Source organism: Neophocaena asiaeorientalis, unplaced genomic scaffold, assembly GCF_003031525.2.
Source record: "Neophocaena asiaeorientalis asiaeorientalis breed wild unplaced genomic scaffold, Neophocaena_asiaeorientalis_V1.1 scaffold217, whole genome shotgun sequence".
Taxonomy (NCBI): Eukaryota; Metazoa; Chordata; class Mammalia; order Artiodactyla; family Phocoenidae; genus Neophocaena; species Neophocaena asiaeorientalis.
The window spans coordinates 7910623-7936223 of NW_020172293.1; the positions used below are offsets into that span (position 1 = coordinate 7910623).

The 25601-nt window shown below is 42.8% G+C and overlaps 1 protein-coding gene across 4 annotated transcripts in view; it reads right to left on the bottom strand.

Moving 5' to 3' along the window:
• Positions 1-25601, bottom strand: part of NRP1 (neuropilin 1) — a 138940-nt gene that overhangs the window by 29644 nt on the left and 83695 nt on the right. For all 4 annotated transcript variants that reach the window (XM_024766088.1, XM_024766079.1, XM_024766075.1 and 1 more), the window contains exons 8-10: positions 13365-13520; positions 10135-10279; positions 1250-1581 (exon numbers count right to left, since the gene is read on the bottom strand). In XM_024766088.1, coding sequence (XP_024621856.1) covers positions 1250-1581; positions 10135-10279; positions 13365-13520 — 633 coding nt within the window. The remainder of the gene's footprint in view (positions 1-1249; positions 1582-10134; positions 10280-13364; positions 13521-25601) is intronic.

A 25601-nucleotide genomic window follows, 5' to 3' on the forward strand; every position in this document is an offset into this window, starting at 1 on the left:
AATTGTGTTAGGCGTGAGAAGTATCATCAGTTGAATACAGAACCCACATATAGTTCTGCATGCAGAACTGAACTTCTGGGGGCTCTTCCTTATTTTAATCTGAAATCAGTTTCTAGGCCATGCAGCATACTCGGGGTGTCCTTTCCTAGTTGGTGTTCTGTGCTCAGGAAATGCATATACATTTAACCAAGAGCCTTAGAAGAACATAATCACTAAAGAATACCTGTTCCGTTAAAAAAAAATCATGCCACGTGTTCTGGTGAAGGTTGGAATATTTCTTTTTCACTAGATCCTCAAGGGCCAACTGCTTTTTGAAAGGTTCCAACGTATAAGAAATAGACATAAGCATTATTCATGATGGCCAAGAGTTAGAAGCAATGAAAGTGTCCGTCAGTGGATGGATAGATACCCAACATGTGGTCTGTACATACGATAAAATATTATTCAGCTTTAAAAAGGAATGAAATTCGGATCCAGGTTACGACATGGATGACCCTTGAGGACATCATCCCAAGTAAAATAAGGCTAAATATTGTCTGATTCCACTTACATGAGGCTCCCGGAGTAGTCAAATGCATAGAAACAGAAAGTGGAATGGTGGTTGTCAGGGGCTGGGGGAGAGGGGGTGAAAATTATTGTTTAATGGGGGCGGAGTTTGTTTTGCAAGATGAGGAAGTTCTGGAGGTGGGCTTGCACACCAGCGTGAATGTACTTAACCCTACTGAACTGTACACTTAAAAAGGTTAAGATGGCAAATTTTCTGTTATGTGTGTTTCAGCACAATTATGAAACTTTTGAACATTGTAAAGCACTACAGAATTTAAAGACTCTTTCATTCAATAAAAAAAATTTTTTTTAATTTAAAAGTACACTTAAGGGATGCGTGAGAGAAGGGGCCTGGAGGCGGGTGCTCACGGAAAGATTAGAGTCTGCAGAGAGATTCTGAATTCCTACCGCAGTGGCCCCCTGGACCCACCCTCACGACCTCCCGGTCCCCTGAGCCACCTGCTGTTCCCTACGGGAGAGAAAGGTGACCGGCGACGCGATTCTCAGCCGTGGAATTCCTGTCTCCCCTAGAATCTTACTGTCTCCATCACTCGCCCCGCAGATCCCAGGGCTTTCAGGAAATGAGAAGCAGCGCTTCCACAGGAAGAAGCCGGGGTCCTTGATTCAAGTCAAGGCCGTGAGGCAGGGCCCCCTCCCGGCGCCGCCCCGCCCCCTCCCGGCGCCGCCCCCGCCCGGGCCTCACCTTGGCCTTGCGCTTGCTGTCGTCCATGACCATCTTCCAGTCCGAGCCGTTGTTGCTGTACCCGATCTTGAATTTCCTCATGAACACCTTGTTCTCCCGGTGTTTGCCCCCCTGAATGATGACGCCCCGCACGATCTTCTCCTCCGCCAGGTCCACCTGAAGCCACTCGTTCACGTACGGGTGCGGGGCGGGCGGCAGTGCCCAGCCCGAGCGGCTGGTCACCAGGCGGATATTTTCAGGCATCCAGTTCCTGTCCCCTTGGTTGGATGCTGTGATCTGGGAGTCGGAAATAAGTCCGGACACCATACCCAACATTCCAGAGCAAGGATAATCTAGAGAGGGGAACGGAATAGGCGATGTAAAATGATTTTCTAGAAGTCTCCATGCTTAGAAAGAGAATCCAACATATTGAATAAAAACATGGTCTGTACGCATTCATGTAGATCTGCAAATGTCTGGATCATCTGACATTAAAGCAGAGCTTCCCCGTTCCTCTTTCTACACTCCCTGCCCTACACTCACAGTCCGGTAAAGAAAATCTTTGATAAGAACATTCATTTCTTCCCTTTTTGAGTTCTTCTAAGTTTAAGGTCAAAGCATTGACGTTCGGTCCCTTTGGTATCCGGAAGTTATCTCTAGATCAAGTACAGGCCCTGCCCAATGGAGGTTCAGTTTATGCGGGGCTGGAGATGTGTAAACCAATAATTCCAACAGCAGGAAAGTTGCCAAGACAAAAGCAAAAAGAAGATGATGAGGTGGTGAAGAGAAAGAAAGTGCTCGGCTCCGCTTGAAGAGGTAGGAGGGCCTCCTCCCGGGGGTGGGGGAAACCTTTGGATTGAGCGTTGAAGGAGGGGCCCATCTTCCCCCCAGGTGTCCTCCCCACCCCCATTTCTAAACGGCACGAGAACTTTGAACGATCTCACTGTCAACTCAGATGTCCCAAGTCCAAACAGAAACAGTCCTTTCCCCTCGACACCAGATCCCTTTATCCAACTCTGCACTTTAATGGGTGGAATCACCACCAATCAGCTAGCTCCTGCCTAGTCATCTTGTCTTTCCGTTTTCCATTTTCCATTCCTGTTCTGCTACCAAATCCTGTCATATTTTTGTTTAAAAAAAAAGTCTTGCGATCTTCATTTCTTTTGGCATCGTCTTGACGCCATGGCTACATGCCAAGTGGTCTCCTGACTACCCTCTCAAACCCCAGTTTTGAATCAACAACACCCACGTCGCTTTTCGTAATTTTTTGTGATGTCACTCTTATGTTCAAAAATCTTCCATTGCTAAGGAAAATAAGCCAGACACAAAAGGACAAATACTGCATGATTCCACTGATACGAGGTACCTAGAAGAGTCAAATTCAAAAGGACATAAAGTAGAATGGTGGGTTCCAGAAGCTGGGGGGAGGGGAGTGGAGAGTTAGTGTTTCATGGGTATAGAGTTTCAGTTTGGGATAATGAAAAGTTCTGAAGATGGATTGTGGTGATGGTCACACAATAACGTGATTACTGAAGCAACTAAATTGTATCCTTAAAAATGGTTAGAATGGTAAACTATGTTATGTACATTTGACCACAATAAAAAAAAGAGAGATCTCTGAAAAATTTCCATGGCTCTCCATTATTTATGGGACACTATAAAAAGTCTCGATCTGGTTTTTCAACACCCTCATTTTGGCTTCCTCCTAGGTATCTAATTTTATTTCCTATTACTGACAGTAATCCATTTTCTTCCCACATACCATAGAGAGAATTCTCATCATTGCCTTTGTTCAAAATGTTCCTGCTGCCCCCTCATCCTCCTGTTGACAGAGGTGAGTTCTGCCCAGACTTTCAAACCCAGCTTAAGGCTCTTCCTGAAAACGTCTCAAATGACTCTATCCTTTATCCTGAACCCTCCCTTCTCAGAAATATGACTACCATACAGGAAGCAGCACAGAGTTTAGTATTAAGCCGTTCTCTCCATGTTTTAAGATTGGGAGTTCTGTGTTCAGAACCAGATTAGAAATTCCTCAAAGGCAATGAATGGCATCATCGATCTTTCTATATCTTCTACAGCAGCCCAAGGAGCTTCTGAGCAGGAGAGTACCCACCACTGATTAATTGATTGGTGGGTTAATAACAAAATGTTCAACACTTCAATTATTCTCTTTTCAAAATTGTACATCTCCATTGAGGACATGCCAGGAAGGAGAATCTGTTTTTCTTTGAAACAACTCCATTCTGCATAAATCAAAATTCAGCCTAAAATGTAACCATAGTGAGAGGCATGTTTCTAATACTATTAGGCTGTGTCCGTGTTACCAGCTGACCCTTAAGAATGAATTACTCAGATACTTTCCACCTGAGTTGTGCAGTTCAGATCATGCCATTTCTTTACTCAAAAATTTGGTGCAGGGTTTCCCTGGTGGCACAGTGGTTGAGAGTCCGCCTGCCGATGCAAGGGACACGGGTTCGTGCCCTGGTCCGGGAAGATCCCACATGCCGTGGAGCGGCTGGGCCTGTGAATCACCTACAAATTATGCACATACTTTCAACCCAGTGTGCCAGGTCTTCCATACCATGGCCTTGCAAGGCCCCTCCTCAGTGAAGGCTCCCTCACCTCGGTGGTGGTAGTAGTTGGGGGCTTTCTCTCATTCTGTTCCCTCCACTAAAGAATTCCCCATCATTTTGTCCTTCCCACTATCTTAAAATCTTGACCTGTTTTCAAATTTTACCTTATATATTCAATTTTTCTGATCTCTCCAACTAGACATGGTTTTCCTTTTCTGGTACTCTTCCTAGCTCTCCACCTGCATGTCTCATATATACTGGCCATATTCAGTTCTTTGGGTTGCTACTTGCCTCCCTAGGTTTTAAGTTCTCTGAGGGAGTGAACCAAGTCATATTAAAAACTTTTCTATGACTCCTTGTGCCCTTTATTCTTGGTATTTACTCTGCAAATATTTATTGAATGAATCAGCTTATTAACACAATAAAAGGCAGTTGTCATTTTCCCCAAGCACCCTTTCCTGTAATTCAGCTGCAGTGTTTGCTCCAGGCTGGGATCTGGAAACCAAGAATAAATTCAATGGGGATTATAAAAAGATTGACAAAAAAGATTTTACTGAGGGTCTCTGGAAGTTTTAGTGTTAAAAATAGAAGTCACATTTTCGGTCACTGTGGTCACACCTGTCCGGTTCAAAACCAGCTTTTGCAAAGAAAATGTTTAGCTGGTAATATGTACCAGATGTTACCATTTGGAGAAAAACACAATTAACTTGAATACTGTAAGGAGGGCAGAACCTTTACCGGAAGAATGTCCCTTCTCTAGTGCAGAGCTGGCTGGGGCACAGTCCTCGCATCCACAAGCCTCGTGATGCCAGCCCGCATCCTGCCAACAGAGCCCTCGTGCAGTCAGAAGGGCATTCCTTCTGCAAGTCGGCCTCATCCAAGATCAAGGAAGAGGCACCTTGATTTGCCTTTGACTGAAAACCAGTGACTCACTTTTAGCCATGATTAGGAGAAAGGTTCCACTAACAATTCAAGGTTTGCATAAGCTGCTAGGATCTAGCTCTGTTCATCCACGGTAGGCTAGCTCAGATGTGCCCTGATTAGCCTGGCTCCATCTCAGATCCTTTGGAAATAGTGTTGCTAGATTTAACGAACAAATAATCTAACAAAAACAACAACACAAGAAACAGGCTGCCAAACTAAATCAGAATTTCAAATAAACAGCAAATAATTTTTTAGTATAAGTTTGTCCCCAATATTGCATGGGACCTAACTTATACTAAAAAGTTATGCATTTATCTGCATCAAATTGAACTAGACATTCTGTATTTCACTTGGCAACCCTGTTTAGAAACCTTAAAACCAATCCTAGATGGGAGGGAGAAATGAGTTCTGTGATGGGGAATTAGGTGGTTCTTTTCCTTTTTTATTGAAACATAGTTGATGTACAACATTACATTAATTTCAGATATACTACATAGTGATTTGACATCTGCATATATTATGAAACGATCACCATAAGTCCAGTAACCATCTGTCCCCGTACAAAGTTTTTACCATATTATTAGCCATATTCCTTATACTGTACATTACATCGCTGTGGCTTATTCATTTTACACCTGGAGGTTTGTACCTCTTAATTTCCTTCACCCTTTTCAACCCCCCACCCCCGCAACTCCTTTCCCCTCCGGCAGCGGTTATTTTCATTGACGTTATTTTCCAGTAAAATCTCTGAACTGAGCTTTAACGTGAAAACAGATATACTGGTAAATCAAATAGTTAACCAGTTTTCGAGGAATGAGGAGGTAATAACTGCATTTGATGGGTGAAGCTGAATGAGCATAATTTAATCTTCCCTCGATGACTCAGAAGGTACCTCTGGACGTTGTAGGGCCTGAGATCATCCCTGCAAACTCTGATCAACACAGGAACACGCTGACCTGTGCAGAAGCCGCAGTTAATTAACTTCTGGTTAACGAAAAAGTCAACAGCGTTTGTGGTGTGTTCTCAGACAGCAAGGGCATTTTCACCAGTTTCCAGCTTTGCCAAAATGATGAAGCCTGCCTTGTCAAAATAATGAAAATGCTCCTTTGTCAATTACCTACAAAGTAGAACGGTTTGCTCCAATTTTGTTTTCCTTATCTCTCTATGTGGTGACCCACCATTGTACCCTCTGGTTATTCCAGGATTGCTGTATTTCTAAAAAATAATTTCTGAATGGAAAAATTGGTTTAAAACTTGTGGGCTCTGGAGACTTTGGATTCAAGTGATGTGTTCTCACGGTAACTTTTAATTCAACAGTTTCTTTTTAAAAAATCCTGATTGAGTTGGGGCTTGCCCACTCAAGCGGAAAGGGTAAAATTTTGCAATCCAGTCACTTGTTTATCGTAAGAAATGGATAAAACTGCAGTTCATTCATTCATTAAAAAAATAAGTGTATTGGGCACGTATTTTGTTCCAGGCACACAGGACGCAATGGAAAAGAAGATAGACATGGCTCCTGCTTTCACGCATCTTCCAGACCCCCGGTGAACCTGCAGTCTTGTATTTCTTTCATTGGTCTCCACGGAGGGGACCATGGCCTCTAAAAGATGAAAATTATCTACTCTGGTAATTAAGAAGAAAACACGGAGGGCTTCCCTGGTGGCACAGTGGTTGAGAGTCTGCCTGCCGATGCAGGGGACACGGGTTCGTGTCCTAGTCCGGGAAGATCCCACATGCCGCGGAGCGGCTAGGTCCGTGAGCCATGGCCGCTGAGCCTGCGTGTCCAGAGCCTGTGCTCCACAACGTGAGAGGCCACAACAGTGAGAGGCCTGCGTACCGCAAACAAACAAACAAACAAAAGCCCCAAAAAACAAACAAAAAAAAAGAAGAAAACACTGATATCATTGTCTCGTTAGGGGCTCTGTTTGCTGGGGCCTATTCTAGGTTCAATTTATTGAGTACCATAAACTGTTTAATTTACTGGGTACCATTTAGTGAGCATTTACTCTAAGCCAAGGGTTATAAAATCCTTTCACTTAAATCTTCATTACAGCTGAATCAAGGAGATGGAGATCTACTGACTGACAAGGAGATGGAGATAAGAGGGACTGAGGGTCTTGTCCATGGTCACTCATTCACTAAATGGACAGCCCAGAGCAAAGCCTGGATATGTCTGCACACCTTCTTTCTGTGTGACCATCGTTACGACACACTGGCCTCTCCCAAAACCTGCTTTGATCAGTTATTTGGCAGTTGTAGCGATCTTACTAGAAAGATCTTACTAGGAAGTGTCTAAAATATATTAGGGGTCGTGATTAAGACAGCAGCAGTATGCAAGTTGAAAAAAAATAGCTACTTAAAGTTAACTGTAAAATAGAATATGTGTGAAAATATCAAAACATGGTATTTTAGACCTCTGTTTAGATAACTAGGTCATTTAACTAGTTTTAAAAATCCAGTAAATTATTTGCCTTGTTTACCTGTGAAGACTCATACGCCTAGAATTACCTTTCAGGAAAATCCTTGTGAAAATGAGAAAGCGCAGTTCAGGCTTAAACAAGGATTTTGTTTAATTAGAAGGAGAGCCAGAAATTCAGAATTCACACTAACGCATTTGGAGTCTTTATGAAGTTTACTTCTTTTTTTCTGGTACAGTGACGTGAAATTAGGTGGGAGGAATGGACCAGAAATTTCCACCCTGCCCTCAGATGGCCTTGTTTCTATGAATTTATGGGTAGTCTCTCACATTTGTAATGCTCTGAAAATGACCTAGAAGTTTCATGCAACTGCTGATCAAGAATAAAGCCAAGGTGGGACTCCCCTGGTGGCGCAGTGGTTAAGAATCTGCCTGCCAACACAGGGGACACCTGGTCCAGGAAGATCCCACATGCCACGGAGCAGCTAAGCCCTTGTGCTACAACTACTGAGCCTGCGCTCTAGAGCCTGCGAGCCACAACTACTGAGCCTGCGTGCCGCAACTACTGAAGCCCGTGTGCCTAGAGCCTGTGCTCCGTAACAAGAGAAGCCACCGCAATGAGAATTCTGCTCACCACAATGAAGAGTAGCCCCCACTCGCTGCAGCTAGAGAAAGCCAGCGCACAGCAATGAAGACCCAACGCAGCCAAAAATAAATAAATTTAAAATAAATTTTAAAAAAAGGAATAAAGCCCTTTTCTCCCTCCAAGCCCTTCTCCACCCAATTCCTGCCTCCAAGGACTTGAACTTTCTAAATGTTTAGATCCTAAAACAATAAACAAGTCTGTCTCTAGGATGGAAATAAATAAAATTTGGGGAAGAAATCAAAAGTCAGTTTTCACTTTCCAAAACGAACTGTAAACAAAAGTTTTTTTTTTTTTTCTCCTTCATTAGCTCTTTGTCAAATTGCTTGTAATTTCATGGAAAACTGCCCAGGTGATCTTTTTTTTTCCTTCAAAAGTCAATAGTTTCCTTCTCTAAAAATAATTATACTTAAGAGGATAAAAATAAAAACAATAGTGTTGGCATTCATGCAATGAGAAGTTAAACGCCCTTAATATGTATACTAACGTTATATGAAAGATAGTTCGCAGATTTTTAAAAAAATAAATTTATTTATTTATTTTTGGCTGCGTTGGGTCTTTGTTGCTGTGCTCGGGCTTTCTCTAGCTGCGAGATATGGGATCTTCCCAGACCAGGGCTCGAACCCCTGTCCCCTGCATTGGCAGGCAGATTCTTAACCACTGCACCACCAGGGAAGTCCCAGTTCTCAGATCTTTAAACGTTGTTCACTTTTAATTACTTTTTGGTGAATCAGTTACCGATTCTGTCTTTGAAGTTTTAAGCTTACTATGGAGGTTACACTATACTTTTTTCTTTTAATGAAAAATTTGCAGTGTATTTACTTAAATGGAAAGGAATTCTAACGTGACTGCTATTTACTTCAGAATACAGAGTGGTTGTACAAGAAGATCAATGGACAAGTAAGAGCAGTACTGGTCGCCATAGAAACACAGTGAGAATAACAGGACCTTCTTTTACTCCCTGCTCGGTACCTGCCTATCTTTTTAGCCACTTAATCGCCCAGTACCTCATCTTCGCCTCTCAAGTGGATATAATCCACCTACTTGTTCCAAATTTAACAGAGACTTTTAAAGTCCTTTTTAATGTCAGAAGAAGCAAACTCAAAAATGAGAAATACTGACAAATTGATTTCTAATGTTAGCATATTCATTCAACAAAAGATAGACATATATTGAGCCAAAACCTAGGAGAAAGCTGTCAGGGCAGTTAAGTAAGTAAAAGGAGAAATTCTGGTAAATTAAACTCCTCCTGAACAGCTACAGCTGGTGAGGCCACCTCTAGACCTCAAAATTAAAAAGACAGGTAAGTCAGACAGAGAAAGGGAAATATTGTATGATATTGCTTATATGCAGGATCTAAAAAGAAATGATACAAATGAACGTATTTACAAAACAGAAACGGACTCACAGACTTAGAGAATGAACTTATGGTTACCGGCGGGGAAGGGTGGAGGGAAGAGAAAGTTAGGGAGTTTGGAATTGACATGTACATGCTGCTGTATTTAAAAAGGATAACCAACAAGGACCTACTGCATAGCACAGGGAACTCTCCTCACTGTTAAGTGGCAGGCTGGATGGGAGGGGAGTCTGGGGGAGAATGGATACATGTATATGTATGGCTGAGTTGCTTTGGCTGAAACTATCACAACATTGTTAACTGGATATACTCCAGTATAAAATAAAAAGTTAAAAAACAAAACAAAAACAAGTAAGATGCAGGGATATAATATATAGCACAGGAATATAACCAATCTTTTGTAATAACTTTACATGGAGTATAATCTACAAAAATATCAAATCACTATGATGTACACCTCAAACTAATATAACATTGTAAATCAACTATGTTTCAATTAAAAAATATATATGTAAATTAGAAGAAAAAGTAAAAAGACAAAGCAGGTGAAGAACATTTCACGCAACATTTATTGTAAATCTACTAAGTAGCAGTCAGTGTGCCGAGTACCGAGGAGACAGAGGATGACGGGGAAGGTACCTGCCTTCTTGGAGCTTTACCTGCCTTCCTGGAGCTTGCCGTCTAGCGGAAAAGCACCACTTAGTAAATACCCACCACACGTCAGGCTGTGTAAATGCTTCGTATCCACTAGCTGATCCGTTATCACAACAACCCTGTTTTCCAGGTGAGATAACTAAGGCTTTGAAAGGTCATAAAGTGCCCAAAGAAATAAGCCAGCGAGTAGTACAAGTAGGCTTTGAACTCACTTTTGTCTAAATCCAAAGCGTACGCTCTTAACTATCAAATGAAAATGACCGACCCCATTTACACCAAATGACTCTCCCAATATTTAAAAGTTTACATAAATCAAACCCAGGTGATCTTCAGTCTTACCTGTTATCTTGCAGCCATAGACTTCAAATCTCATAGATATGCCAGTTTCCCAAGTCACAGGTTTGATTCGGACAAATCGAGTTATCAGGGGTTTGGGGAAAACTCCAATCACAACATCTGTGGGGTTGGTGTTTCCCTGAAAGATCTAGATGGAAAAAGGAAGGGCCCTTTAATAGCAGACATTTTGGATTGTCTGAAAACAAATCCAGAAATATGTTTTCACCAGTGCTTGTCAAATTATTTACAATTTCCTCACTGTTTACTGTGGTTGAGGTAGTGTTAATAATTTGTCATGTTATTTTTCCAAATAATGGCAATCAGAAAGAATTGTGTCTAATATAGAATGTTGTCCTAATCATCTATTCAATTTTCTGAAAGGACAGAGCCTCCAAAGGTACTATTATAAGGATAGCATTTGTTGTAGAATACTATGCTATTATCTAAAAAAGTGGGAAAATTATTAACATTATCAGAAGGACTTACAGAATACTGTAGACAATTCTTGGGAACTCTCACTATTGTACTTTCCCAGGAACCCCTCAAAGGAGTGCTTTTTGAGTTCAATGTAGGGTCTGACTTTTTGAAAATTCTAGGTTATGTTCAGCAGTAGGTCAGGGAGCTTCCTCCCTTTTAACTTCATTTCTTGATGGAAGATCTTATCCCTGACATTTATGAAAGACTTTAATCTTTTTCAGTTATTGGTAAAATTATGTGTTAGTGGTCAAAATCAAAACTGAGTTATAAATGATATGTAATGGAGAATCAGTTTTCCCAGGGCTTCTGTTTCTAGTTTCAAAAATGAGTCATTTTATTCTAAGAAAGATGAGGCATGTAACTGCAGATGTAATGAGTGCCAGTCACAAACCGGTTTCCCACAAGTGTCTGTCGGAGGCACTCAGCCTGGGCATGGCGCCACGGCAGTGTCCTCCAGTGAGATCTCTGAGGAACGGGGACTGTCTGCCACGTGGAACCCTCCGGCACTCGACCAGTCTCAGATGGGACTGAAAGCCTCCACTCCCCTGGATTTTACTCCAGCTCTGGGCGGGGACAGCTCTGTAAAAGCACCATGTCTCAGTCACAGGCCTTGTGTAGCTAGAGCATCCCTGGGCCATCAGAAGTGCAGAGACTCCCACCCACCTTCCCAGATGAGTCCTAGGAGGAGGACCACGGTTCCCCTGGGAGAAGGGGCTTAGGAGAGTCAGCCTGGAGTTCTTACTTCATTTAGCCCATGAGGCCTGCTCCACGGGAGGTGGTCAAATGCTTTACCAAGTCGGCTGTTAGCCGGATCCCTCTCCTGAGATGATTTAATATCGAATTTATCCCAGCCTGTGACAGCCTTTAGATTTGTCTTACTTCAGCAAATCTCTCTCGGAAACAATCTGTGTGGAAGCATTTTTGTGTGACGATGAATAATGGGGACATGCCTGAAGGAGCAGAGCTTCCCAAACCAGTGTTTCAAGGGCCAATGGATCCACCTCAGGGAGGGACCACAGTATGGTTCACCCTGAAGGCATTTTATATTTGCTGAAAACCAGGTAAGGACACACATGCCACCAACAGAAAGAGGGCTGCTGGAATGCTGGTGGTCGAAGGCCGCTGTTGCTGAGGTACAGAAGCCAACTCTCTCTGAGGAAAGCAGGGCAGGGGGTGTGCCTGAAAGGCCCCAAAGTAGTGAAAGGCAGGTGGGCAATGAGAGCTGGACTCTGGGTGGATGTGGGGATTTCATTCGGGTTCAGTGAAAGGGTGCATACACATGCCAGGTCTTTGCTGACCCTTTATTCTTTCTGCCTCCTACTCTGGAAGGCCCTCTGTGTGCCAAGGTGACCCAGATCATGGACCAAGAGTGAGCTGTGTGCGTGTCAGATGCCCCTATGGCCCTCGTGTGCTTCCCACACCCATATCCGGGCCACGCAGACAACTGCGGACCATGGCTGAGAAGCCGTGTCTTGGAGAGACCGTGCTCATTGATTAAAGAGACGGCCTGAAAGCTGGGGTCAGCCCTCCCTACTCTCTCCGGGTTCTTCTGTATGTTGGTGTGTCCTTGGCATTAGCGTTTTTTCGTTTGTTTGAAACTAAAGCATGCCTTCAAAAAACGACTCCAAAACAAGAATAAGTCATTACACTCAAGGTCAAAATTTACTCACTAGATCTCCACCAATGATGACTATGAGGGTTTTCCTTCCCCAGATGGAGGATCTATTCCACATCCTCTAGGGCTAGACAGCGGCCTTGAGCTGGTCTGTTCACAGGGCAGCTGCATCCCTATGTCTTCGGCCTTCCTGCCTGCCCTAAGGGACAGCGAGGGCTTTGCAGCTAATCAAAGCGTATTTATAGGCCTCTCACTTCACACCCAGGAGGCTTTTCTCAGTTTCAGACCCAGAAGGAGAAAATCAAGGCCAGGGATGCCCCAGATGGAGACAAGGACATGTTAATTGGTCTCTTCCCAAACCCAGGATTCCAGGTTACCTGGATCTTTGCTACTATCCTCACCAATTCTGTGCATTTCACTCGGCCTCCAGGGCAAGCTTTTAATTTTGGGGAAACAGCAAGCATGAGTTCTCCAAAATCTTTTGATTAGTAAATCAGAGCAAGCATAACTTCAAATAAACAGCAGGCTGAGAAAAACATCTCAGTTCCAAATAATTCAGAGCAGAGTGCCCGGGGCGCAGGGCATGGTGTGGCCTCCTCGACAGGAAAGTAGCAAGCAGGTGGCGTGTGGTTCATGGGATCTGAGGGAACACCTGTAGTTCTGTTCATTCGTACAGAAGCAGCCAAACACACTTGTAAATTAGCTTGTGAGCCAAAGAGGGTAGATAAAAAGGAGTCTTCTAAAACCAGCCCATTACAGAGAGGAAGAAAGGATCAATCTATGAAAGAGAATGAGGAAACACAGGCAGAAAGACAAAACAAAACAACTCCAGAGGTTCTAAGAGGATGGTGTTTATCCTGTGCATAGTCTCTGTCCCCGTGGGAGGTTTAAAGTGATTCTTGAGTTTGACTTAATTTGGCCGGTATTGACTTTTCTTGGAAACATCCATATAATTTCCTTTTGGCTTCTGGATCTGGGAACATGAGACCCCTTGGTCAGATTTAAACCTCTAATTGCACTTTTCATTTTAAATCAATTCGAAAATAAACCAGGCAAGACAGCAAGCTCCCAAACAAACAAGTGAAAATTGATCATCCACTTCAAAGACCCGATTGCTGGGGGAGGTGGAAGGGAAACTTACAACAGGTTTATTTCCTTCTTTTATGGTGATCCAGTCTTCCCCGTTGGAGCTAATGTCTATTCTGTATGTCTTGACATAGTATTTCTTCTTGGTTTCCTTTGAAATAGCTCCCTGTGTCCCGACAGCAGTGACAAAGCGCAGAAGGCCCAGGTCTACCTACAAGACAACACCAGCCTTGTCAGTTGCCCATCCTTGTACCTCCGGAATGTGGAGCATTTTTTCCTGTGGGTACCATGGTGTAGTTTTCATCCACCTGGGATCAGGAGACCCTAATTCCATCGGCATCAACAACCCCAAGAAAGCCTCCAATATGATAAGACAGCAGCTGCCCTAGGTTGGCAATGGCCAAAAAAGAGACCTTTCTCATCGTTGCCACCAAGATTGCTTGATCCTTGGTACAAAAGAGAAAACTGGGTTCAACCTCATGTTACTGTATTTTCTAAGAGATTCACAATACTTTCTAAACAGCACGTTAATAGATGTCATTTTACAAATAGAAAATCAAGACAAACAAGATAAGCTCACATACTGGATACGGAGAGGCCTGGACTAGAACTTGAGTCTAACATGATCCCACTTCCCATCCCTCTGCAGCATCCTACCTCCTTCCAAACAGAATGTGGATCAGAACGATCCTGACTCTGAAAGCACTTGTGTGTACTGCGGGTTGAGAAATGGGCCATAGACTTATAATCTGGAATGGAGTCGAGGGAAGGAGGGCAAAGTTAGGATTTTTGATCCATCTAAATTTCTTCCTTTGCCGTATCTCTCCTTGTAGTTCAGCTTGAGAGGCAGGAGGATTCCCAGGCATCAATCCGGGAAGGAACGATGCCTCTGTGGGACAACAGCTAGGACTTAACAAGCTTCCACTGGTGAGTTTCCAGGGGAGATGTTCCTCAGCCCAATGGCCTTACCTTCATCCCTCACTAGACTTTCTCACACCCCTGATGGCTGGGCCACCTGGAGGGCACCACAGTAGTGATGACCAGAGGGTGACCAAAGCCCGAGGTCCCTGATTGCATCCCAGAGGTCTGCAGTGGCTTGAGTTGTTCCCATGGCCCTGTGATGTGAATGGGAAGGACAGAGATCAGGCCCTCAAGGTTCCAGTACCGGCTCTGCCTTGAGTTTGCTCTATAGGGCCTCTGACAAGTCACTTCATCTTTAGGCTTCTAGTTCTTCATTTGTAAAATGAACGAGTTGGACCAGATAACCCGGAAGACCCCTTCCCTCTCCGACTTCCTAGGACTCCATGCTTTCAGAAAAGTGAAATAGGTATTTTTTCTTTAACTTTCCTTATTTCCATTGTTAATAACCAAGAATCATCTTAAAACAAAAATCATTACCAGTTTCTCTATATTAGAAATATTTTCCTTTTATGAATACATTTGATTATTCCTATAAAATTGTTTTCCTCTACTATGTCCTCTATTTATTGGATTTCTGTATAATACAGAGATTTTAAAGAAATGAAGCACAAATATTTGGCAAATATTTTGTAAAGGACACAAAAAGTAATTGCACGTTACAACTGATTAAGAGTAACAAGATATTTCAACCGTATATTATATTCACTAGTAAGAGGCTGTTTTCCCTGAAAACGGCGACAAAAGCCAAAAAACAAAACCCCCCCAAAAGCCCTAAGCACACCACCGCCCCCCCAACCACAACTTCTGAATCCTGCTTTCCAGTTGCTACATGACAACCCAATTTTCTGAAAACAATATTTCAATTAACCCTTTAGTGCCCATGGGTCATGAACAGCTAGCTAAAGAATTTCCATTTTATGTACAGCCTGCCTTGTGAAGAATGGCTATTGTCTTCCACGAATTGCTTTTTCCTGAAGGCCCTTGGAGTAGTTAAATCAACAGGTTGCCAATTCCTTCAAAACTGAACCAAGACTTACATCCAGGAAAAACAGCAATGTCCCTGCCACAGAGAAGCCAACTTGAACTTAACACAATTTAACAATAGGAGATTTCATCTAGAAAGGAAGGGGATACCATTCAATGTAAAACAATCTTTATTTCATTTTCCTGAATTTTAAGATGTAAAGTCTAGGCTATAAACGCTTTCACCAGATTTAAAAGAAAAAAGAGCAAGGCTTTAATAGCAATAAATATTTTAAGATAATAATGGTGGATGTTCTAAATCTTAATTTAACAAGTAAGTATTTGTCCAACGTATTTTATCAAGTGCCTATACTTTTTAACTGGAATTTGCATTTATTCCAAAAGTGAATACTGGTACTTTGTATGAATTTGTGTACAAATTTCAAAAAACGGAGGCAGTCCACGTTTCCCAGATTTCGCCAACAAAAATGCAAGCTATTCAGTTAAATTTGAATTTCAGATAAACAACAAATGTTTTTAGTATAAGTATGTCCCATGCAATATTTGGGACATACTAACAACAGGTTCATTGCTTACTTGAAATTCAAATTTAACTGGGTGTTCTTTTCTCGATGTTATCTGGCAAGCCCAAACCTAACTCTATTCTGGACAAATAACCAGATGATTTCAGGTTGCTGCAAAAACTCTGATTTCCTAATGCTGCAACTTGAAAGTTAATAGGTACTCTAGACATGGCTGCACGGAACTTTTTCAACTGTTTTCAGATGCTCTCAGACACTTAGTGCTTTGCTGACTGTCCACTGAGTCATGCCCTCATGCCTAATACCGAATCCACTTTCAACCTGAAAGGCCCTTAAAACCTTGACATCCAAGGGGGCATGAAGTAGAGCTGTGCAAATAAACTCTTCCTGTCAAACCTACAAATGGCTCTTCAGTTTGGAAATGCTTAAATTCCCACGAGTGTATAGGCAGCTTAGGCTGATTGGAAATAACTCTAGAACTTCATTCCCTGGCTGTACTTCTTCTATTTTTAAAATTTTGTTCTCAGGGTAAGATTTAGTTACTAGGTAAGAAAGAAGTTAACTGGTGGTCAACTAGAAGAATCCTAGGCACTAGAAACAACTGACTTGAAAGGAAGGAGCCAGTGACTGAAATTAACCGGGTGCCAACACATGAAACGACATGAAAACACATGAAAGTCCCAGACTGAAAGGCCCCAAAGCATACGTATGAATCACTCGTAAAGAAGAAAAGGTATTTTCTTTTCTCAACAGCAATGAAATGCATTCACAACCTCCCCTTGTAATTGCATAAGGTTTCCTGTTGTGCTTTAAAACTGCAGATTCTCCTGCTCACTGTGCTGGGAATACCTGAAATTTCATTTCATTTTTCTTCCTAACGTTACTACCACTGGGTTTAGAAAGGATGAATGACAACCTCACCAAATGATTAGGACTGGGACTTGAACGACTGCAATTAAAAGTGAATGGCGGGCTTCCCTGGTGGCGCAGTGGTTGAGAGTCCACCTGCCGATGCAGGGGATGCAGGTTCGTATCCCGGTCCGGGAAGATCCCACATGCTGCGGAGCGGCTAGGCCCGTGAGCCACGGCCGCTGAGCCTGCGCGTCCGGAGCCTGTGCTCCGCAACGGGAGAGGCCACAACAGTGAGAGGCCCACGTACCGCAAAGAAAAACAATACAAAAAACTGAATGGTACCCAGAACTCTACCAAGACACAGACCAGCACTGTGGAGACGCTCACTGGCAATACCACAGAGGTTCTTTTAAGTCCTTTCTCCCTGGGGACCTTTGTGGAATGCCCTAACAGAGACCCTTAGCGCCTGAGAGAGTTTGGGAGGAGATAGATAACTCTCAGCCTCAGAAGCACACAACTGCTCACACCACAGGTATCTGTCAGGAGACCCAGAGGGACTTAACACCTGGGTGTTTATACCTTTCTCAGGGCTGAAGCCATCTCTGCTAATCATGACATTGGCCTCGATCTACCTGCTGTTTTAGTCTCACCTGCTGCATCTACCTCCCTCCAACCGTATCTTCCAGCTGCGTAAAGTATTTATTCTTCCTAACACAAGATATGACTTTTCTGTCTTTGTGCATTCACATGTAAAGTTTTGTCAACTTAAAAGAACATTTTCCTCTTTTTTTTGACTGCAAATGACTATTTCCTCTTTTTGGTCTGATGGGCAGAATAAGGCACTTCTGACTCCAAGATGTTTAGTGCAAAGCTCAGGTCTCCATCTGTCAATTCATCATATTGTGTTTTTCCTCTACTTCCATCCAGACTTTTATGATTTCTTTTAAGGAATATCTGCTTTTCTATATAGAAAAGTGATAGATGTCTATTGAAAATTCATAAGATGCAGAAGAGATTAAAGGAGAAATTAAAATCTTCAGAAGACCACCAATAGGAAATAAAGGCTGATAATAGCCTTCCAGAGTTCTATTTCCTTATGCAAAATATATGTAACCATCATGTGTATGTTTTGTTATTGTAAAAATGAGGTCGTATTACCTCTATGTTCGATATCCTGCTTTTCGTTTAGTTTTATGGATATATTTCCATGCCAAAAGTATTCTTCTACATCATCAACTTCAATGGCTGCATGGTATTCTATGGCCTGACTGTAGCGGCATCTATTTAATCAGTCGGCCGCCTGTGAACACTTCTATTCACCTTGACTGGTGGACACTTAGTACTGCGTTTCCACTAAGTTCTGTATTACGTGGTGAGGATACAAAGAGCAGCAAGAATGGGAGACACAAACACAAGATTACAGGATGGGGCAATGCCCGGGGGAAGGAGAGGGAGGGGGATTGGACACATCTCACAGCTGACTTTGATGAAAGATACACAGTAGGGGCTCACAAGTGGATAAAAAGGGAAAGGCTGTTCTAGGGAGAAGGGGGAACAGGAAGGGCAGAGGCAATGGGGAGGAAATGAATGAATGAAATAACATCACTAGACAACCTACCACGTTTCCCTCACCGCTATAGACACTATTTGTCAAGAAATGGATTGATCTCTAAAGACTACTGTGCTCTGCTCATTCGGAAGCCAAAATAATCAGTTGTCACGACCACCACTCAAAATCCGGCCATCCTCTTGGTGGGTTAGCTTTCTGAATCTGATGAGCTCTCACCAACCTCACATCCAGTAGACGAGATTGGCGACCCAAGACAGGCAGCTGGAGAGACAAAGACACAACCCCGAGCAGTTCTACATAATGGCAGCCCTCCGTGTTTTGGAGGGTTCATCATCCTAAACAATATTTCCCTTCTTCTCCTAAAAATTCAGACACACATGGGGCTTCCCTGGTGGCGCAGTGGTTGAGAGTCCGCCTGCCGATGCAGGGGACGCGGGTTCGTGTCCTAGTCCGGGAAGATCCCACATGCCGCGGAGCGGCTAGGTCTGTGAGCCATGGCCGCTGAGCCTGCGCGTCCAGAGCCTGAGCTCCGCAGCGGTAGAGGCCACATGTTTTCCCTAAATCCAATCAGCTCTGCTCCCATCACTATTTTCTTATTTTGAAAGAATGTCATTCATTATTTCACAGCTGCTTTATTTTTAATTGGAAGATGGGTGTGATTTCACATCTGAGTTTGATGTACTTTCTGTTTAACATTAAGGGTGATGGCGATGGGTTGGGAGGATGCGGGGGGGGCGGGGGCTAGCACAGAGCTGAACGTCAACTGCATTCACTGAAACTGTGGAACGTTTCACTCCGTGTGTGTGACAAACATAAACATCTGGTACTTATCTGATGGTCTGTAGGCAATTTGACGGAAGTTTACCAAACTCCTTTTGAGTTCAAGTGGCCACTCTGAGTTAGCTTATCACTGTTAGCAGAAGTGACCCCATATGACATCCTGTTTCCAATATAAATATAAAAGCCTAACACTGCTGGTAGAATGTCTACCTACATCTTATCTTCATTGTGCTCCCCACACAAAGAGAAGACATAGCTAGACATCAGGCACAGAGGAGGAAAGCGCAACTTTCATCCCGGGTGGGGAGAGGCACACCAGTAGAAGAAAACAGCTGTCTTCATCCCCTTCTGGGGGGCAGGGGATGGTGTCCTACAGCTCCTGTGGAGTGAACTGTCCACCTCCAACTCCCTCTTCGTTGTAAGATGTCTATAGGTATTAACCTACATGCACTTTATGGCCATGGCATTGTCTTAGTAATGACAGGAAACACAATCCCCAGATAAACAGAAGCCAGGAGAGAGACACATTTTACTGGGACTCGCTTGAGGACAAAGGGCACGTTTTAGCATCGTGCAGTACATCATGAAGCAAACCTCTGCAAACTGCTGGTTAAATACCAGCATACAGCCTCCCAGCCATGAAATAGATATCATCGCTTCCTATAATAATACATAACCAGCTGTTGGTAATGTCGTAATGTGGAAAGTCTCATTTCTAAAATGAAAAGTCTGTCTTGCTCAATAAAATACTGTCCATGGAGCGAGCATTGACAAGGGAGTGTTTCCAGGCTTTTAACATTCCCAAGACAGGTCAGTACAAGAGCCTGAAAAAATAAAGGACAAAGAACTGGAGTCTGATTAAAAACAGGAAAAATACTTTCTTGGTGGGGGGAGGTGAAGTGTGTTGGATTCTTTTTAGAGCATCTCTGATGACTCAAAGAACTGTTTAATTCATCACTAGACACTACAAGCTAAAGAAAATATTTTTAAGCAATTGTCTCATTTCCTTAGATAACACACGTGCTTTCTGATAACGCCTAAGCATCTGAACATCGGTGCTGTTCCAGGATCTGGGGGCTTAATTCACAGCATCTGATCATGTTCCTTGACTAAGGATCTTGGACTTTTTATAGTTGCCAGTAGGAATACAACCATTTTATAGTTGGTGACATAATTCTCTCTTTATGTATTTTTCATGATTACTGTATTACATAGAAAAAACACTGATGGCTAAAATTACTCTTATATATAGAAAATTCATAAGGCAACCCCTATGTGTCAGACATTTTATTAAGGGCTAAATTTATACACATTATCTTTTCAACTCTTAACAATCATACAAGGAACTGAGGAACAAAGTGATGTGTGAACCTTGCTCAGAGTCACGTAACTTGTCAGTGATTAAGCCAGGACTTACCCCAGATCAGACTGGTGGCCCATGTATATGCCACTACACCCATGCTCTTCCTCAATTCCTATCTTAAAAAGCACAATTATCAAAAGGTAATTCAGAATTTCTTAGTGAACAAAAATTAAATCTTAAGAGTTATTCTTTCTGGAAATTACATATTTGTATAATTATCGAGAATATGAAACCATTTATGATTACTTTGACTCCGTTTAACGTTTACATTGACTACTGGAAAGCCAAATTTTGCAAATGAGTCACTTATGCTGTTGAAAAACAAGACAGTGGTGACAGATCATTTTTAGCAAAAGATAATGAGAAAAGATCTAAAAATTCTGGTAAAGAATACAAATATCCAAGAGCAAGAAAAGTGCAGTGCAGGGAGAACCTCACCAATTTTCTCTTCTCGTCTTAATTGCTTGAATTAATTTTTTTTTTTCCATAAAGGAAAGCATTTTCCTGGGTGGAAGCAAACTACTGGTTGCAACAAAGCCTGTGCTGATAGTAAAACAATCCCAAGTGAATGAACTGATGAATTTTCCTTTCCGAAGACTTGAGTCAACCAGCTAGAATAACACTAGATAAGGCTGTGCAGCCCAGATGCAGCGCAAAGCCTGGCTTCCCTGATGCCACTGTACTTCGCGCAAAAGAACAAGGAAAGCACAAGACAAATGAAGTCCTCAAACAAGGGCTGACCTCTGTCTCCTTTGGCTGATAAAGGAGATTATGCTGTGGGGCTCCACTGCCTTTGGATGTTGGCATATCCTTTCATTCTCACATTAATTTTTTTTGGCATAAACCAGGAGCAACAAATTAAAGAAATATTTAATTCTGATATGTTCTTGGAACTGGAGTGCCATGTGGTTCTTTCTGAAGAGTAAGATCTCTTGAAGTTTTTAGAATGGGCAAATGGCATCGGCAGGAGGAAAGGAAAGGGACTCCGTACTGCAGGTTAATACCAGCATCTCAACTAGAGACATTTCCAGAACCCAGCTACCCAAATCACTCCCACGTGGAAACCACGAAGATGGAACTTGAAGAGGAGGACACTGTTCTGGGAGGAGAGCACGGCGGGTCCACATCTCCTCAGGGTGTCTGATGCAGCATTTCAAAGACCTTTGAGAGCAGGGCAACAGGACTGTGACACCCACTGGAAAACGCTCAGCTTCACTGATGACATCAATTTAAGAGAAATATGGGAGGGGTCTTCACATATTCTATGCAAAATCTGAGGGCTTCTTTTTCCCTTCTATATTTTCTAGAACAGATATAATTGTGTTCAGAGAAAACAAATATTCCATTTGAGTTCCTCTCTTACTCAATAAACCTGTAAAATCTGGACACCAGGACACAATGTATTCTGATAACAAAGGAGGAGAAAATGAGATCGTATGGGGGTTCCTATAGACTCTGCGATACAAGTAATCAGCATCAAAGACAATTGGAAAGTTCTATGTAGAGTTAAAGAGAAAGGCTGACCGAATGCCTAGGCTTTGGCAAAGATTGTTGTACATTTTTAAGACATACGCCAACCTGAAAACTCTGTTTTTCTTTAAAATGAAGAAGCTTCATTACTTCAACACCATGTTCACTTGCAGATGGGGACCTCAGAAACTTTAATAGCTCAGTCAGGAGGATGACACTTAGATGGTCCCCTCTTCCAACTTAGATACTTAGGAGTTCTTACTGCGTGGTAAAAGATTCAGGGACTTAATATTTTTATTAACATTTTTTGAATACTTATTTGTAAGTTACACTAAATTGAAAACCTGAGCCTAATACTTTGATCTGGAAAGAGGATAAGTACTCAGAACAGAACAAATGTAATCCCTAGAAACTTGGTTAAGAATTTAACCTACAAACTCTGTAGTAAAAATCGCATAGTGGAAATGTCTTAAGAAAGAAAAATAAATATGCTACAGTTTTTTTTTTTTTTTTTTTTTTGCGGTACGCGGGCCTCTCGCTGTTGTGGCCCCTCCCGTTGCGGAGCACAGGCTCCGGACGCGCAGGCTCAGTGGCCATGGCTCACGGGCCCAGCCGCTCCGCGGCATGTGGGATCTTTCCAGACCGAGGCACGAACCCGTGTCCCCTGCATCGGCAGGCGGACTCTCAACCACTGCGCCACCAGGAAAGCCCTATGCTACAGTTTTTAAAAAAATTGTAACCAGCCTCAGATATGCATAAACATGATGTAGATCTAGTCAAATGCCTATAGGACCATCGTACCATGGGCTCTTGCTAGAAGATTCAGTCAGCAAAGATTTAGCAAGCATCTCCTGCATGGAGGACACAGGCTGGCTTAGGCTCTTCTGCTATAACTCTTGGTTCCATCCATTAACTGTTTATTGTAATACTCATGAAAACTAGGGGAGCATTCTCCTAGTTAGAAGGCTTAATGGGCAGGAATTGCTCCGCATTGATCAACATCCTGTGAGATCAAGCAGACTGTGTGAACGGATCTCTGCTTCTGATGTCTGTCTCTGCTAAAACAAAGGGGGCGCAGTAATGGAAGAATGACTAAAGGGTGGTCTGGATGACAACTATTTTAAAACGTAACAGAAGAATTTATGACCTCCACACATAATTTCAGTAGGACTGTATTATGCAGATAAAGCATTTATTATTCTTGCTTTTATGATTAAAAACATTTCAGGCAAACTATAAACCGATGCACGGAGCCAGGGTGCATGCCCACACGGATGTGTCTTAAAGCCCAATAATGGTGCTTCACGCATTGTAGACGCTTAAACTGAAAGTGTGAAATTAAAGTAAACCGAAGGATGCCAAGGGTTCAGACAAAACCATTTAATCCATTAAATTCAATAGATATATATGGTATGCCAGGCTCGGGAAGGAAGCAGGCCTATGCAGAAAAAAATGATAATACCAGACTGAAAATAAGAAGTGCCACCGTGCCCACAGATAAGGCGTTGTGAGCTTCAGAAGACGATTACATGCACAAGGGGAAAGGTCAGGCTTTATGGAAAAGAGGTCATTTGAATCATTCAAACTGGACCTCATAGGATAGGATAAGATTTTGGCTGTGGAAGGGGTCAGGGTTGATGAGTTAAAGGCACAAGGAACAGGAAAAAAAATCCCAGCCAATTTCCTGCATTTCAAAATATCTGATATGATGAACATTCTCCTTCTGTCTAGTATCTCTTGGCAAAAGTCCTTTAGAGAGCAGGGAAAAGTGCCCTCCCCACCCCTAGCCCCCAACACACACCCTGCTTTGCAGAGGCCTTCATGGGATCCATGGGTCCAGGCCAGGAAGTGCCGGGCTGGTGACAGACAGATCATGCAATCTTATTTGTAATTAAACTTTCAGCTCATGACCATGCACTGCACTGCTGAGCTAATTCTGCTAAAATGTGTGCTTTCACAGCCTCTGGGAATCCAAGCATTCCTGGGAATAAGACCTAACCCTCAGTCTGCATGAGCCAGATGCCTCTCTCCTGAGTCTCAGGGCACACTGTCCAGCCCTATCCTCCATTTATATCTACGTTTGAAAGAAAACATCTCAATGAAATAGCATCGAAACTGCGTGTTTTCTTGAGGAGTCCACACTGCTGTCAAAATCACACTGTTTGCTCCTCAAACAATTAAAGAGAGGGCCGTGAGTTGAGATCATGAGCTTCCGGTGGTGGGTATTTCCGTGTCTAATATCCCTTGCACTGTGGAGGGAAGCTGGTGGCTGGAGATTCTTCTTTTATCACACAAATAAGTGCTAGATACTTGGGTGCAAGAGAGGGAAGGTTAACAGATTCCTGCCCTCTCGTCAGTGAGGGAAAAAGTCGAGTAAACAATAAATCTCAATATAGAGGGAACTGGCTGCATTAAATATCCTCAATGAGCTCTAGGGCTACAGGGAAAAATACTTGGGTGATGCAGGCAGCACACGGTGGAAGCACAGGCCCCAGGAGCACCTCTGTGGCTTTGATATTAAAGAACGACCTGGAGTATGTTTAGCAAATTAATTAGCCATTCCAAGCCGTGGTCTCCTCTTCTCTCCAACAAAAATACCAATGCATAGCCCATTTAGTTATTTTTCCTGGTTTTATGAGAGTCATAATGATGCATTGGTACACACATTAAACATAAGAATGTGACCCTAATATTTTTTCCCTTAGTCATTTGGGTAATTGGAGTGTGTGTGTGTGTGTGTGTGGTTTTGCCTGTAGTAGCTAGATTGTCGTAACTTGTTTGAAAGAGGGACAGAGCCCTCTTTAACTTTAAATTCACCTAGCCCGACCTGCAGCATCTCATCCTTAGCAAACGCTCAATACACCTTTGCCGAGTTTAAATTCAACACTCTGTCAGTTCAGCGTTGCTGGCAAGACCTGAAACTCCTTTTTTCCAGATAAAGCCAGCTACCCATTGTTAAGCCAATGTTAGCATTTGGGCAACAAACTTGTAGCCTTTTTTTTATTTTTATTTTTTTGCGGTACGCGGGTCTCTCACTGCTGTGGCCTCTCCCGTTGCGGAGCACAGGCTCCGGACGCGCAGGCTCAGCGGCCATGGCTCACGGTCCTAGCCGCTCCGCAGCATGTGGGATCCTCCCGGACCGGGGCACGAACCCGTGTCCCCTGCATCGGCAGGCGGACTCTCAACCACTGCGCCACCAGGGAAGCCCCAAACTTGTACTCTTAATTGAGGAATATGACTATTCTTATCTTGGTGTTTAAACTGCAAATATTAAAACTACTCAAAATTTCCAGTCCTTTGAAAAGTTCACCACTTACAGGGAAGGTCTGCTGGATGATGAGTTTTGTTGGCCAGGTCCACGCCACGTGAAGGATTCTTTTTTATTTATTTCTCAAAAGACCTCTCACTAACTTACGAAGCGTCCCTCCTCCCAGAAGTTACCTCAAAGGGCAGCAAGGCTTAAATCATTTTTTCGCCGTATCTATCATGTTCTCCAACCTCTTCTCAATCTTTTTGTTTTAGAGCCAACTTATTTGGGATCATGACGTCCACAGGATATTTATGGATTGGCTGTATCTGGTATCTTAGACTTTTCTCAGACCACTTCTGTATTTTTGAAAAATTAGCAACATCAATATTTCACTGTCTAACTATAGGTCTCCAAGTTTTCACCTAATTAACATATGATCCTCATACGATGCTAGAATTGTAGCTTTGTGTGGCTGGGAATTGAGTGCAGGTTTCAGGCCTTTTGTGATCTTTGTGTTTGTCTCACGGTCTCTGAGAAGCAGCCCAGTAGGAGAAGCAGTAATACTAATTCTGCATTGAGGA